We start from the raw sequence: 15,036 nt of genomic DNA on the forward strand, positions 1-15,036 counted from the left end.
TCTGCCTCAGTTGGCGCAAAGTCCACCAACCATAAATTTGCTTGGGTGCACTCGAATTCTAATCACTGTCACCCCAACACATCATGTCGGGTTAGACACATTGAAATCGTTTGGATGATCACAAATTCAATGAATTGGCCTGCCACGCGAGTTCGTCATAATAGCTGTTTATGTTGATGACTTGAACATTATTGGGACTCCAAAAGAGCTTCCAAACATTGTAGATTGCCTAAAGAAAGAATTTGAGATGAAGGACTTGGGAATAACTAAATTTTGTCTACACTTACAAATTGAGTAACTAAATGATTGAGTATTTATGTACAAGAGATTTATGTTGCAAAAGTACTAAAAAGATTCTACATAGACAAATCACACCCGTTGTGGACTTTAATGGTTGTAAGGTCATTAGATGAAGAACTACTTGGTCCTGAAGTACTATAACTTAGTATTATCGGAGCATTAATATATCTTGCTAGTCATACTCGATAAGATATATCATTTGTCGTTAACTTGTTAGCAAGATATAGTTCTTTACCTACACGAAGACATTAGAATTGAGTAAAACAAGTCTTTCATTATCTTAAAGGCACAATGGATATGAGTTTATTTTTTCCCAATATGTCCAAGCCTGACCTAATCACATATCACCAAAGATCTTCTTCACTCATGATCTACAAAAGAATGGTGACATAGACATCCAACCAATTCGTTCAAGTGATAATTTGACAGACTTATTTACGAAGGCTCTTCCAACTATAACATTTGAAAAATTTGTACGGAATATCATAGTTCATTAAGTACAAAATCTCAATTAAAATAAATTGTACTCTTTTTTCCTTAACCATGTTTTTTCCCATTGATTTTTTCCTAGTAGGATTTTTAACCCCATTTGTTAGTCCTATTTCTACATTATCTACAAGGCCAAAATATTTACTCAAAAACCTAAATGGATGCAAGAATGTATTTCCCACTTGTCATCGATCCCTAAAAATATAGGAACTTGTTTAACAATAAATTCTAAGAAATGTGTTGATGAATAAAATGAGTTTGCTCATCAATTCCTCTTTTTACTGCTAATAGAAACACATACAGCGGTGCCGGTTAGTATCTATTTCTATGAATTTTAAAGCTAAAGTCAAAAAGAGAAGAAGCACGGTACGATAAGAAGGAAGCAATGATATGGGACCCCTTTTTTGGGGTCTTTATTCCTTCTTTGTGTTTTTGTCTTCCCTACTTATAGTCGTGTAACATGCCCACTGTTTTCGTTTTTATCATCACAATTGGGAGGATGCTTTTTAATTTGGTTTCGTATCTGGTAGCCGGCAGTTATGAGATTAATCCTATTAAGATTTTAGACATTATATTAAGTAATAAGTCTTTTTTAACAAATTGTTCTCCATATATACCACCCGAAAGTCGAACATTGAACTAAATATTTAAGAAACCAAATTATCTACCTAATATGCTCAAATTTGTGGGGGGTGAGAGGATGCTTTTTTGATGCTTCTAAGTGAAGCTGCAGTGAGATTCTATATATGTGAGCACTTTGTTGTTAAAAAGTATCTATTCTTGGGATAGCTAGCTAGGATACCGTATGTTTCAAGATTTTTTGCTTTCTTGTACACCCTTATTTGGAATTTTTTAGTACTTTTTTACCACTAAAAGTGAGAGAAAGAAATTGTGGTCATTGATGGTTAGTGGTCTATGGGTGGACCACAAAATGAAAATTGTGGAGAAAAGTTTTTATGGTCATAGGATTTATTAATAAAAATATTTTAGCAGTTCATTCTAAGTACCAATAAAAAGATTAAATAACAATCGAAAAAAAAAATAACCCTTTCATCTTTCCTCCCTTTGGAGGGTAAACCGGGCCAGCATAAAATACATACAATGTTTCACCTAGGAAACTTGCAAACGGAGCAGGGAGGCTACGATATGTGATGGACAGAGTTGGAGCGATGGGGATCTGAGGGTTTTCTTTAGTGTAATTTTTTGGAGTGGTGGTGGCGATGATTGAGGGTGAAATTGAAGGCAATTTTCCAATAATCATGTGAAGTTTTTGTGTCTATCTATGCTCTTTCTTTATATATATTAAATATGTGAGATCCATTAAATATTTATAAAAAGAAAAATAAATATAATATGCACCTTAACATTATCACGTCCCATGAGATAATCAAAATCCAAACTTCCCACCACTTATTTGGATAATTAACATACACAAAATTTGGAAAATTTTAAAAGAGTATTAAAAAATGTTATTTTAATGGGATTTATTAACTTACTCCCACTTATATTTTGGAATAAGTGAGTTAGTATCCTACACTTTTCAAAGCATCCAAAATTAAAATGATTGCATAACCTTTTCTTCCCGTTATCAAAATATATACCATGAAGTGAATACCCCAAAGAATCAATTAATGCCAATCACAAACCCCTAATGATTATTTGTAACAAATATTTATTTATTGTCAATATTCTAATTTCTCACCCCCTAATGATTATTGTAGTATACTAAATTTTAAACATCATAAGAAAGTAGGCAAACTACAAAAATCACAAATGCCTATTACTTGAATTGAAGTTCCCTGCGGCTCAAAATACAGTTGTTGAAAAAAAATCCACTAAATTCAGTGAAACAAATCCCTGGATGGCCAAAAAATTTAAAGAACTCTCTTTATGCGTCTTAAACCGCATGATCAACGGAACTTGAGGTTCTACTGCAATGTGTTTACTTTTTAAGGAAATTTGGGTCAGGTCTCTAGTATCTCATAGTGTCCATACCCGTGAAATAACACGTTGATGGAAATATCTTTACCATTCCTATATTCTTCACCATACTTTGCTATGTTTACTATCTCAGTAGAGCTTGTATCTCTCATGAATACAGATATTGGAGTCCTGAAAAGTTATGCAGACAATATTAGATACAGAGCAATGGAAGAATTTGATAAAAGTATAAAATGTCTGAATGAGTATTACAAAGACATGCAATTATTATCATATAAAATAAACTGAAAACGTCCTTGTTTTTATGAGTGATGTCTTTCACATGTGTGTTTGTATTCATGAGAGATACAAGCTTTATTGACATAATAAACATAGTAAAGTATGGTGAAGAATATAAGAAAGATAATGATATTTTCATCAACGTATAACTTCACGAGTATGGACACTACGTGAAATAACACATTAATGCAAACATCTTTATCATTCTTATATTCTTCACTATCATTTTACCCTGTAGACCATGTCAGTAGAGCTTGTATCTCTTGAATACATATATACAGTATACAGGTGTGCAAGTTGTATTAGATAGAAAGTAAGGGAAGAACGTGATATAAGTAAAAAAACGTCTGAATGAGTATTACAAAGATGGGTTTTATATCATACGATTCATACCAACAAATCAAGACATGCACCTAATTATCATATAAAATGAACTGAAAGTGTGTTATCCAATATTGTTCAGGTTTCATGAGTGTTGATGTCTTCACATTGTATATCACACCTACTTCATGTCTTTGTCTCTCTTTTTTTTCTCATCACACACTCAATCAAAACACCCTTTACCAAGATTTTATAGAGTGATCATCGTCTATCCTAGGGTTTTCAACTCTACTAATATGCAGCATATGTTCTAAAAAATAGTCAGAGTAAGTCTTTAGTTGTAACATATGTTCTAAAGTTATTGGTACTTTGTTGTTGTAACATATTTGCCTCATTAAAATATGATATTTTGAACTTTTAAAGTCATCTAATGTGATTGAATAGTAATAAGAGCTAACATACAAAAGAACTTACTTCAAAACATGAGAAGCCATCAATATCTCAGGTTCCCCACCCCAGACACAAGGTTTTTGCATTCTTGTCACATATAAATCAAAGTCTCCTTCTATAAACCTATAGACACAACAAAGAATAATAAGTAACCAAGTGCGGAAATTAAAAAAGAACAAATTTAAGGGAAGTTATAGGGTGGATGGTGGACATATTTTTTAAGTGGTCCACAGGTGATCCACTGTTACTAACAGTTGATTCAGGATCTTCAATTATAAAACCATTATATGAACGACTAAAAACAATGAATCATTGGTGGGCCACTTAAAAAATGGTCCATCATATAGTCCCCCCAATTTAATTGTGTACCATCAAATTAGAAAGCTTACCATTCAGTTTCCTCACGCCTATTCAACAATTCTTCCGCAACCTTTAAATAAAACATGATAATCGTGTTATAACAACCATAAACAACAAAAGTTGAACTAGAAGGATGAGATGTATTTTCCTTTTCAAACTATTAAGTAGAATGAACTTACCTTAGCCCTCAACTCATCAGCCAGTTCCATCTGACGGTTCTCATCGGGCGCTTCTTCTCCGTTTATCAAGCAAGCTCCGTGAGCTATTGCTCTGAACAGGCACCGACCATCAGCAAGCACCCCTATATCATTCAATGACAAATAAATCCACAGAATCTCTTGCAAAAGGTTTTTATTTCTGTACTAAACAGGCCATCATACACTCATAAAGATTAGTTGAATCACAACAAGACAGAGTAATGCTTTCAGAACAGTTAAACAGACCATCAAACACTCATATAGAGGAACAATACTCAGAAAGAGAAAAACTCTACATTCTGCTTCAACAGAAGTTGTTATCAGATCATCATAACAAATACACTTTTAACCCAAAAAGAAAAAAAAGGCTAACTGCTTGAAGGCCTAAGCTTTAAATTGTGGTCGCAATTACGGTCACGGCCTTCGTATTATGGAAAATTGTTTTCGCGCCAAAATTAAGGTGGTGTTTCGGTTTCGGAAACCTCCAAAACACTCATAAAGAGCAATAATCACAAAGAAAAACTCTTCATTCTGCTTCAACAAAATAGAGGAACAATTAAACAGACCATCAAACACTCATATAGAGGAACAATACTCAGAAAGAGAAAAACTCTACATTCTGCTTCAACAGAAGTTGTTATCAGATCATCATAACAACAACACTTTTAACCCAAAAAGAAAAAAAGGCTAACTGCTTGAAGGCCTAGGTTTTAAATTGTGGTCGCAATTACAGTCAGGGCCTTCGTATTATGGAAAATTGTTTTCGCGCCAAAATTAAGGTGGTGTTTGGGTTTCGGAAACCTCCAAAACACTCATAAAGAGCAATAATCACAAAGAAAAACTATTCATTCTGCTTCAACAAAATCTGTAATCAAATCATCATAACAACAATGCTTTTTACCCCCCCCCCCCCCCCAAAAAAAAATAACTGCTTGAAGGCTTAGGTGTAGGTTTTAAATTGCGGTCGCGGTAACAGTTGCTGCTGCCACGTCACAATTGCAGTCCTTCGCATTGCGGAAAACTGTGAAAAAATGCGGCTGTCGCGACCGAAATTACTGTCGGGCGTTGCGGTTTCAAAAACCTCCAAAACCTTGTTGTCAGCGCGCGAAATCACAATCGCGGAACTTGATTTAAACCGCAGTAACTTTCACACTTTGCTAACACAGTAAAACTACCACAAAAATCACCAAACCAACCAACACCAACCAATCTATGTACTCTTAGAGAAAAATAATAAAACACAAGCAAGCATCTATTGAAGACAAAAATGCAATTTCATTTTTCATAAAGTAATCATCATTGTTAAAACTGAAAGTGCTTTAACCCTCAAAGCAAAAGCAAAAAGTATCATTCATTTATCCATAAACTACACCTCCAATCCAAGTATCAAACACTGTATCCTAAACAAACAAGGCATAGATTAGTAAATTACACTACATATCCAATTGATCACACAGAAATGATTGAAAAACAATTCAAATTTGCTTAGAAAAAAAGAAAAAACGAACCAGTGACTCTGTAATCAGCAGCAGCAGAGGCTTCATCATCGCGTTCCTTAACGCACTCCACACTCTTCAATTCACCTCCCTCGGAACTATCGTCAGCAGCCGCCGGCGCCGGTGCCGTAACCTCGGGATAAACGTCAGGGCAAAACGGCGGCGCAAGGCAGGCGCAGACACCGAAGAGGAGCCAAGCCGAGTCAGGGCGGTGGAGCCACCTAGCAGGACGCGCGTCCCAGGCAACATTCCACGACCCCTCGCCTTTGAGGTCGAGGTCGTGGTGGAGCGCGAGGCGTCCGTCGCCGCCGCAAGGCATGATAGCGTGCCATATGGAGGCGGCGCCGGAGGTGCGGAGGTCACAGGCGCTGGAGTGAGGGCGGAGATTACAAGCGTTGGAGTGGAGGAGATAGCGCGGCGCGGCGGCGGAGGCGATGCGGGTGCCGTGGTGAGGCGGTGGTGCAGCATGGAGGAAGGACAGGATCCATGGCTTAGGACGAGAAGTGGCGCAGAGTACTCCAAGCATGGATGGATGAATGGTGATGATGATGATGATGGTGAAATGGAGAGGGGTGGCTATAGTGCGCTGCTTTGGTTATCCTACGCACCCATAACTGTCAAAGTTTGTTGAATGCATGAGAATGATGTGTGCACATGGTTACAATATAATAAGAGAAGAGAAGAAGATTGATAGGTTTTGAAATTGAACTTACAATTACGAAGAAGCGAAATGTGTGTGCTCGCTGCTTTGGTGGAAAAGTAACAACAACTCGTGCTCAATTTTGCTTGACAATTTATATTTATATTATGTGAATTTTTTTTTTTTTTTTGTGTATCTTGTAAATATTTTTATGCTCCTTGACAATAAGAATATTCCTTCATGTTAGGTGAAATTTAGGAAATATGATATTTCTCAACGAGGGATCTTATTTCCTAGTAGTAAGACCTAATATTGTAATGTTAAAGCTTTTGAGCTTGTGTTTGTGTCTGTACTTGTCTGCTTGAGTTGCAAGATGTCAAAAAGTACTTTCAATCTGGTGGAGTTAAAGGCATGTGTTTGAAGTTGTATTACTTTCAATCTAATAGAATGAATTCCTTTTATGATGTTTTTTTTTATGGGAAAGGAAAAATACTTAAGCAAGCTACCTGATACAGGAAGACATGAAACAGAGCTGATTCTCCGGATTGAATAGCTCGTCATGCAGATCGATAGCTCATCATTCTTGGTTGCCTCTACCGTTCCTGCTCCTCACCCGAGTGTGTAAAGCTGAGTGTAAACAAAAGGACTGAAATTCAGACAATGCACCATGCGGCTAGAGCAAAGCCACCCTTTCTTTTGACCAGAGACAGAGTTGGAGAGCAAAATTAAAACGACATACTGCCAAGAAGAATAAACATGTTACACGTTATATTGTTTTATGTTTAAGCATTGTTGATTTGCTCTTTTGCAATATGTTTGGTATCGAAGAACTTGGGAAGAAAGAATTACGAAAGAGAGAGAGAGAGAAGCAATTTTGTTTGGCATAAGGTAACAATGTTGGAAAGCGAGAGTTAGGTGCAGGGCCCACAACCTTTCACATTCTCTCCGATTTAAGAATATTTTCGATAGTAGTCGAGTTGTATTTCGCTGATTTCCTTTTGTATCCATGTTACTCTTTTCATTTAAATTAATTAATGTCTTGTTGGGTTAAAATTCCATTTCACATAAAAATCATTTTCTCTATTATGGTTCTCTATTTAATCAAATGAAAAGAGACATAACACGTGTCATTTTTTTCTATTAAACCGAACAACCTACAGAATCTACTATATTTCTTGTAACACCCCAATTTCTCAACTGAGGAGTCACATTAGTAACCTAACAAAGTCTAAGGACCAATCTGCAATCCCTAAAAACCAAGGGAATTTTTTTTTTTTTCTGTAAAACAACTAAACACTTCGGCTAAAAGGTTGGAAACATACCATAACTTTATTTAGATAACTTGTTTCCCGATATACAGTAATAATAGTTTACAATACCATAAGTAAGGTTCAGAATAAACATGCGCACTTTAACAGTGGCGGAAGCAAGACTTTAATAACAGAGTTCTCATAAAGTAAAAGAGACTCCAACATAATCCACAAGAAGAGAAGCAAAGCTGCTTCTCATACCTCTACTCCACCGCTTACAACTCGATCTCCAACTCGAGTAGCTATGCCTCGGCGGAAGGATCTCCATCGCCTAATAGCGTTAAGCGCCCAAACAACAAGTAGCAAATAGAAAGGGTTAACTCCATGCAATTACCATGTATAAAAGAGAAAAATCATGCTGTTCGAATTTAATTACCTGGCATGGTAAATAACTAGCAACATAACTCAACTCATATATCAACAACTTAAACATAAATCGGACTCAGATAATAATAACCTCAACAATGTAACATCAAATCAGATATCAATAAACCAATACGAAAATCCAACAACATAGGGTCAGGTGTTAGTTCCCTATAATGCAACTATATGCTGCTAACAAAATGGATCGATCAATATCGTCTCTCAAGACGGGACAATGATAGGACACACCTCCTCATCGCCACTTATAACGTCATACATGACGGGACAATCATAGGACACACCTCCTAATCGCCACTTAACGTCACACAAGACGGGACAATCATAGGACACACCTCCTGATCGCCACTTAGCATCTCGCAAGATGGGACAATGATAGGACACACCTCCTCATCGCCACTTAACGTCACACAAGACGGGACAATCATAGGACACACCTCCTGATCGCCACTTAGCATCTCGCAAGATGGGACAATGATAGGACACACCTCCTCATCGCCACTTGACTCAAGCCCTATATGCCAAGTCAGACAATAACAAAGCCCACCCAAGGACCAATCCAAAGTAACCACATGTTCCATCCACTAGGAAGCAGTAACGACAGAAACCAGTAAACGGCCGAAGCCTCTCAGAAAACATTTTCCAAATTCAGCATAATAATCATAATCATCTGCCAATCAATATAAACATCTTCATCTCAAACACAGGCAGTGCGATAAAAGCATGCAAGACTCAAAGACGCTCTAAAACCGAGTTACCCTTACCTTCGTGAGTAGAAGTTGGGCATGGAAATTGCGAACCTAGAACAAAGAAAACACAATCATCAACACAAGCTTCACTAGGAGCAACACGATCTACTAATACTAATCGAAATCGTAAAGAAAGCCTCTAAAGCTTCAGAGTTCCTATTTAGGCACAAATTGACAACGGAGACTTCGTTCGCTAAAACGAGCATAACTCGAGCTACAGAACTCAGAATGACACGAAACCGGCGCCAAAATTTCGACAATTGAAAGAGCTACGCAATGGCTCAAGTCATAGAGACCCAAAAATTATTTTTGGACACGGTACCCAAGCAATTAGGTTTCGGCCACTATGGAAAATAGGGTTTTCGAACTTTTTCTTCGATCTAAATCAATTCACAAGGTAGTTTTAGGGTAAAACTAAGGCAAAGAAATTGTCGGAACAATTTTCGGACAATCGGGTCGAAATACGACTATCCAGGGGCATTTTGGTCCAAAATAAAGGCTCAAAACTTCAAAGTTATCAGTTCGGAAAACAAATTTGACAGCAACGATCCTCATGATATCCGTGACAACAAATCCTAAAGGCACGAAGTCAGATTAAGTCTTTTCGACAATAAAGTTTCGAAATGTGAGACAAAAAGAGTTTTGAGTCAATTTTTCAGATCCTGGACAACTGAATCGCAATCAGAGTTTACTGACAGAGGTTTTAGACTCAGGGGAACATAAGGAACATAACCCAAGCGAGAAATCAGAGAAATCGGACAATTTTAGAAAAAGCTCAAAACTTAGAGCACAGAAACGACTTCAGAAACTCAGCAGAAACAGAAATCAGAGGCAGGATTCATGATAGTTACCTCGATACCTAGAAGTAGGGACGAACTGCACGAAGATTGGTCAAGTTTTCGCGGAAATCTCCTCCCCCCTTGCTCCCCACGAAATCAGCCACAAATGGAAAGAAAATGAGAGGATTTTGCTTTTTCGCGCTATTTATAGGCGGGTGAAATCGCGGGAAAATGAAAATTTCGCGATTCCGATTTTTGCAGCACGATCACCGAGAAATTCTAAGAGAGATTCTGGCGTCAGAATTCCAGAACTCAAAACAAATATCTAGGATTTGGGAAAAACGATATCGAAAAACTCAAAAGCGGTGTCGGTTAATCTGCCCCGAAAAACTACTTTTTGCTGTGATGCTCAAACGACAAAACTTCCAACTGAAGAAAGATTGGAAACGTCGAAACAAGTCTGGCAACATGGACGGAATCTTCGTTAGAAGTCCCGAATAGAAAAAGTCTTCATCCATTGCTCGAAAATAGGGTTTCGAAGCAAAGAAATTAGCGTCGGCGGACATCCGAAAAGTGAAACCTATCGTGCGTACAGTCCAGAGTTCCGAAATGAAACGCTGGTCGAAGGAAAAATAAAGAAAATCTTTAAATTTTCCAAGGATTCGAAATCTCACTTAAAACGTTGCTCTAAAGCGAAATTAGCCTATTCTGGACACGCTTGCCATAAGGCGGGTGTGCAGACGACTCGCTCTAATTCCTAAAATGACTACGCAACATTCCTCAAGCAATTCCTGAACTTTCTTCTTCATTAATCTTTCTCAAATATCAAACTCCTGTCACGCTTACACTGATTCTACGCGTGAGTCGGAAATTAGCTTGTTCTGAAAATTCAGGTCTTACAATACTACCCCCCAAAAAGAAAGTTTCGTCCTCGAAACTTAAGGCTCAGTGAAGAGTTCCGGATACTGTTCCTTCATCCTCTCTTCTAGTTCCCAAGTAGCATCGCCCGTGACTTGGTTCCAAATCACTTTTACCAGAGGAACCTGCTTGTTCCTCAACTGCTTGATCCTACGTTCCTCAATCCTCATTGGTGCCACTTCAAAAGACAAGTTGTCTCTAAGCTGAATATCATCTTCCTTGATGATGTGAGAGGGATCAGGAATATACTTCCTCAATTGTGATACGTGTAGCACATCATGAATCTTGGAAAGAAAAGGTGGCAACGCAATCCGATAAGCTACTTTACCGACTCGCTCGATAATCTGATACGGTCCAATGAACTTCGGTGTCAGCTTCCTCGACTTTATCGCTCTTCCCACTCCGGTAGTTGGTGTCACGCGAAGAAACACATGGTCTCCCGCCTCAAACTCTAACTCTCTCCGTCGTGTGTCAGCATAACTCTTCTGTCGACTCTGTGACGTCCTCATCTTCTCTTGTATTTGCTTCACTTTCTCAGTAGTTTGTTGTACTAATTCAGGTCCAACGAGAAGATGTTCGCCATCTTGAAACCAACATAAAGGAGTTCTACATCTCCTCCCATACAAAGCCTCATAAGGTGCCATTCCAATACTAGCATGAAAACTGTTGTTATAAGTAAACTCGATCAACGGCAACAGCTCATCCCAGCTTTCTTGACTATCCAGAACACAGGCTCGCAGCAAGTCTTCCAATGACTGTATTGTCCTCTCTGTCTGTCCATCCGTCTGAGGGTGATAGGCAGAGCTCAACCTCAACTTCGTCCCAAGCGCCTCGTGCAACGCCTTCCAGAAATGCGAAGTAAACTTCGGATCTCTGTCAGAAACAATACTCGATGGTACTCCATGAAGTCGTACAATCTCAGCGACATACACTTTTGCAAGTGCCTCCACATTGAACGTGGTCTTCACCGGTATGAAATGTGCTGACTTCGTCAGACGGTCCACAATGACCCAAATGGAATCAAATCTCTTCCTCGTAGCTGGCAAAGCTACCACGAAATCCATAGAGATACTGCCCCACTTCCACTCCGGCACATCAAGTGACTGTAACATACCCGCAGGCTTTTGATGTTCTATCTTCGCCTTCTGACATGTCAGACATGCCGCCACAAACTCTGCTACATTCTTCTTCATTCCTGGCCACCAAAAATTCAACTTTAGATCTTGATACATCTTTGTCGATCCCGGATGAATACTCAATCTGCTCTTGTGACCTTCGTCAAGAATCATCCTTCTCAACTCCATGTCCAATGGTACGCAGACACGTCCTTTGCAACGCAGAATGTTGTCGGTTCCTACCTCAAAATCCGGCGCTTTTCCCAAAATGATCAAGTTCCGTTTCTCGATCAGCTCCTCATCTAACAGTTGTTTCACCTTGATCTCGTTCAGAAAATCACTAGTGATCGTCACCATCCCAAAGCTCAATTTTCCAGGTGTCACTTGCATACCCAAACTGAGGTCGCGAAAAGTCTCGATAAGTTCCAATTCCTTAATCATCAACGATGAAACATGAATTGTCTGGCGACTCAGTGCGTCTGCTACAACATTTGCTTTTCCTGGGTGGTACAACAAAGTGAAATCATAGTCCTTGATGAATTCCACCCAACGCCTTTGTCTCATATTCAGATCCTTCTGATCGAACAGGTACTTCAAGCTCTTATGATCACTAAAAACAGTGAAGGTGCTCCCATAAAGATAGTGCCTCCAAATCTTGAGCGCAAATACCACAGCCGCTAACTCCAAATCGTGCGTAGGATAGTTCCGTTCATGTATCTTCAATTGCCTTGAAGAATAAGCCACAGCCTTTCGGTGTTGCATCAACACACAACCCAAACCTTGGTACGAAGCATCGCAGTAAACCTCGTAGGGTTCCTTCTCTTGTGGTAATGTCAGAACTGGCGCGGTCGTCAAACGCTTCTTCATATCTTGGAAACTCTGTTCACAATCCTCTGTCCAAGCAAAAGGTTGGTTCTTCCGGGTGAGTTTCGTCAATGGTCCTGCAATCTTAGCAAAACCTTCGATGAATCGTCGGTAATATCCAGCTAAACCGATGAAACTCCTTATATCTGTCACAGTCTTAGGACGCTCCCATGCAAGTATCGCTTCCACTTTACTGGGATCCACAGCAATACCCTCCTTTGAGATGACATGTCCTAAAAACTTTACTTCTTCGAGCCAAAATTCACACTTTGTCGCGTTAGCATACAGTACCTTATCCCGAAGAACTTGTAATACTTGACGTAGATGTTCCTCGTGTTCTTCACGATTCCTCGAGTAGATCAAGATGTCGTCGATGAACACCACAACGAAGCGATCCAAGAATGGATGAAAGATCCTATTCATGTAGTCCATGAATACAGCTGGTGCATTCGTAACTCCAAACGGCATCACCAAGTACTCATAGTGCCCATAGCGTGTCCTAAACGCCGTCTTTTGAATATCCTCATCCTTGACTCTAATCTGGTGATATCCCGATCTCAGGTCAATCTTCGAGAAAATAGCAGCACCCTTCAACTGATCCATCAAATCGTCAATCCTTGGCAACGGATAACGGTTCTTTATCGTGACTTTGTTCAACTGTCGATAATCCACACAAAGTCGCGATCTTCCGTCTTTCTTCTTCACAAGCAGCACTGGCGCTCCCCACGGAGAAACGCTAGGTCGGATAAACCCCTTCTTGGTTAAATCTTCGAGTTGACTCTTCAGCTCAGTCAGTTCTGCCGGTGCCATACGATACGGTGCGATTGATATAGGTCCAGTGCCTGGGACTATATCAATTGTGAACTCCATATCTCTGACCGGAGGTATTCCAGGTACGTCTTCGGGGAACACATCCTCGAAATCTTGCACAACAGCAATTCCGTGTACTCCATTCTCCTTAGCTTCCACCACGGTTGTAGACATGAGAGAACTCAAAGCTCCTTTCCTCAAAGAAAGCTTTGAAAAGTACGAGTTCAGGAACTCAGCGAGTCCAGCATCGGGAAAGATAACTACCTTATTGGCGCAATCAAGAAGAACATGATGATGGGACAACCAATCCATGCCTATGATCACATCCAATCCCTTGAGAGGTAAACAGATTAAGTTTGCTACAAACTTCTTATCTAGGTACATCCAAGGACATTCCAGACATGCAGTGTTAGTTACTAGACTCTTAGATGCAGGGGTAGACACTGTCAAGTCAAACGGTAGCTTTGACACTTCTAGCTTTAACCTTGCCGCACAAGCTATATCTATAAATGAATGCGTAGCACCAGAATCAAATAGCGCGATAAGGGAATTACCCGCAATCTCGCAGGTACTGCGGATCAGACCATCGTCTTCCTCAGCTTCAGTTCCACTGATCGAGTAGACCCTTCCACCAGCAGTAGGCCTCCTAGCCCCAGCAACATTTGCAGCAGCCTCAACTTTAGGAATCCTGCACTCTGCAGCAGTGTGGCCTGGCTTGTTGCAGTTCCAACACGCCGCAAGACTCTCAGAACAGTGGTTGGCATAGTGCCCCTTTTTGTTGCACCTGAAGCAAGTCACATCCTCCCGATTCCCAGATGGGGTTCTTAGTGCAATTGCATTTCCACCAGTAGGATAAAAGGACCCAGAAGTTGTCCCCCTACCCTGAGGACGAACATACGGCTTCTTCTGGAAATGCCTACCCTTGTCACCTCTTCCTTGGTTAGTCCTAGCCGGACCTCCACTTCCTTGGTAAGGCTTGTTCAGACCTTGGAATTTGCCCCTTGCATTATCAATGGCCTCAATCCCCTTGGTCTTCTCCACCAGCACTTGGTAGCGATTCAGTCCTAGCGGTTGCACCGCCCTCTGCAGCTCATAACACAGCCCCTCAATGAATCGCTCACACATGTAGCCTTCATCAATCTGTCCTCTAAAGTAACGGAAGTGTTTAGCCAACGACTCCAACTTTGCAGCATACTCAGCAACGGTCATGCCTCCTTGACGGAGTCTCAGAAATTGTGCTTCCTTAGCGGCTCTAGCACTTCTAGGAAAGTACTTGTCCAAGAAAGCTCCACGGAAACACTCCCAAGTGATGGCTTGATGGTCAGCCTCCATCATAGCCCTAGCCCCACGCCACCAATACTCAGCTTCACCCGTTAGCAGGTAGGTTGCATAATCAACTTTCATCTCTGCAGTTGTACGCAAGAAGGTAAAGATCTTCTCCAACTCTTGGAGCCATAAGTCAGCTTCTTCCGGATCGAAGCCCCCAGAGAACTTCGGCGGATCCTGACGCTTGAAATCATTCAGACCCCTGGTCTGAGCAGCAGCTAATTCACGTTCCTCCCGCTGAACACGGCGAGCATTCTCTTCAGCTTGGTTTTGTGCAGCCACCAAAGCAGCAGTAGCAGCACGTTGAGCTT

The 15,036-nt window shown here is 40.1% G+C and overlaps 1 protein-coding gene across 1 annotated transcript; it reads right to left on the reverse strand.

Moving 5' to 3' along the window:
• Window positions 1-2,444: 2,444 nt before the first annotated feature.
• LOC130738417 (uncharacterized) lies at window positions 2,445-6,646 on the reverse strand. The gene is made up of 6 exons (XM_057590392.1): window positions 6,547-6,646; window positions 5,846-6,447; window positions 4,320-4,441; window positions 4,170-4,210; window positions 3,805-3,903; window positions 2,445-2,901 (listed from the first exon to the last, which is right to left on the reverse strand). Exons 2-6 carry the CDS (start codon window positions 6,357-6,359, stop codon window positions 2,754-2,756), a joined length of 924 nt encoding a protein of 307 aa, XP_057446375.1. The 5' UTR covers window positions 6,360-6,447; window positions 6,547-6,646; the 3' UTR covers window positions 2,445-2,753.
• Window positions 6,647-15,036: the final 8,390 nt, after the last annotated feature.

Source organism: Lotus japonicus, chromosome 2 (genome assembly GCF_012489685.1).
Source record: "Lotus japonicus ecotype B-129 chromosome 2, LjGifu_v1.2".
Classification (NCBI taxonomy): Eukaryota; Viridiplantae; Streptophyta; class Magnoliopsida; order Fabales; family Fabaceae; genus Lotus; species Lotus japonicus.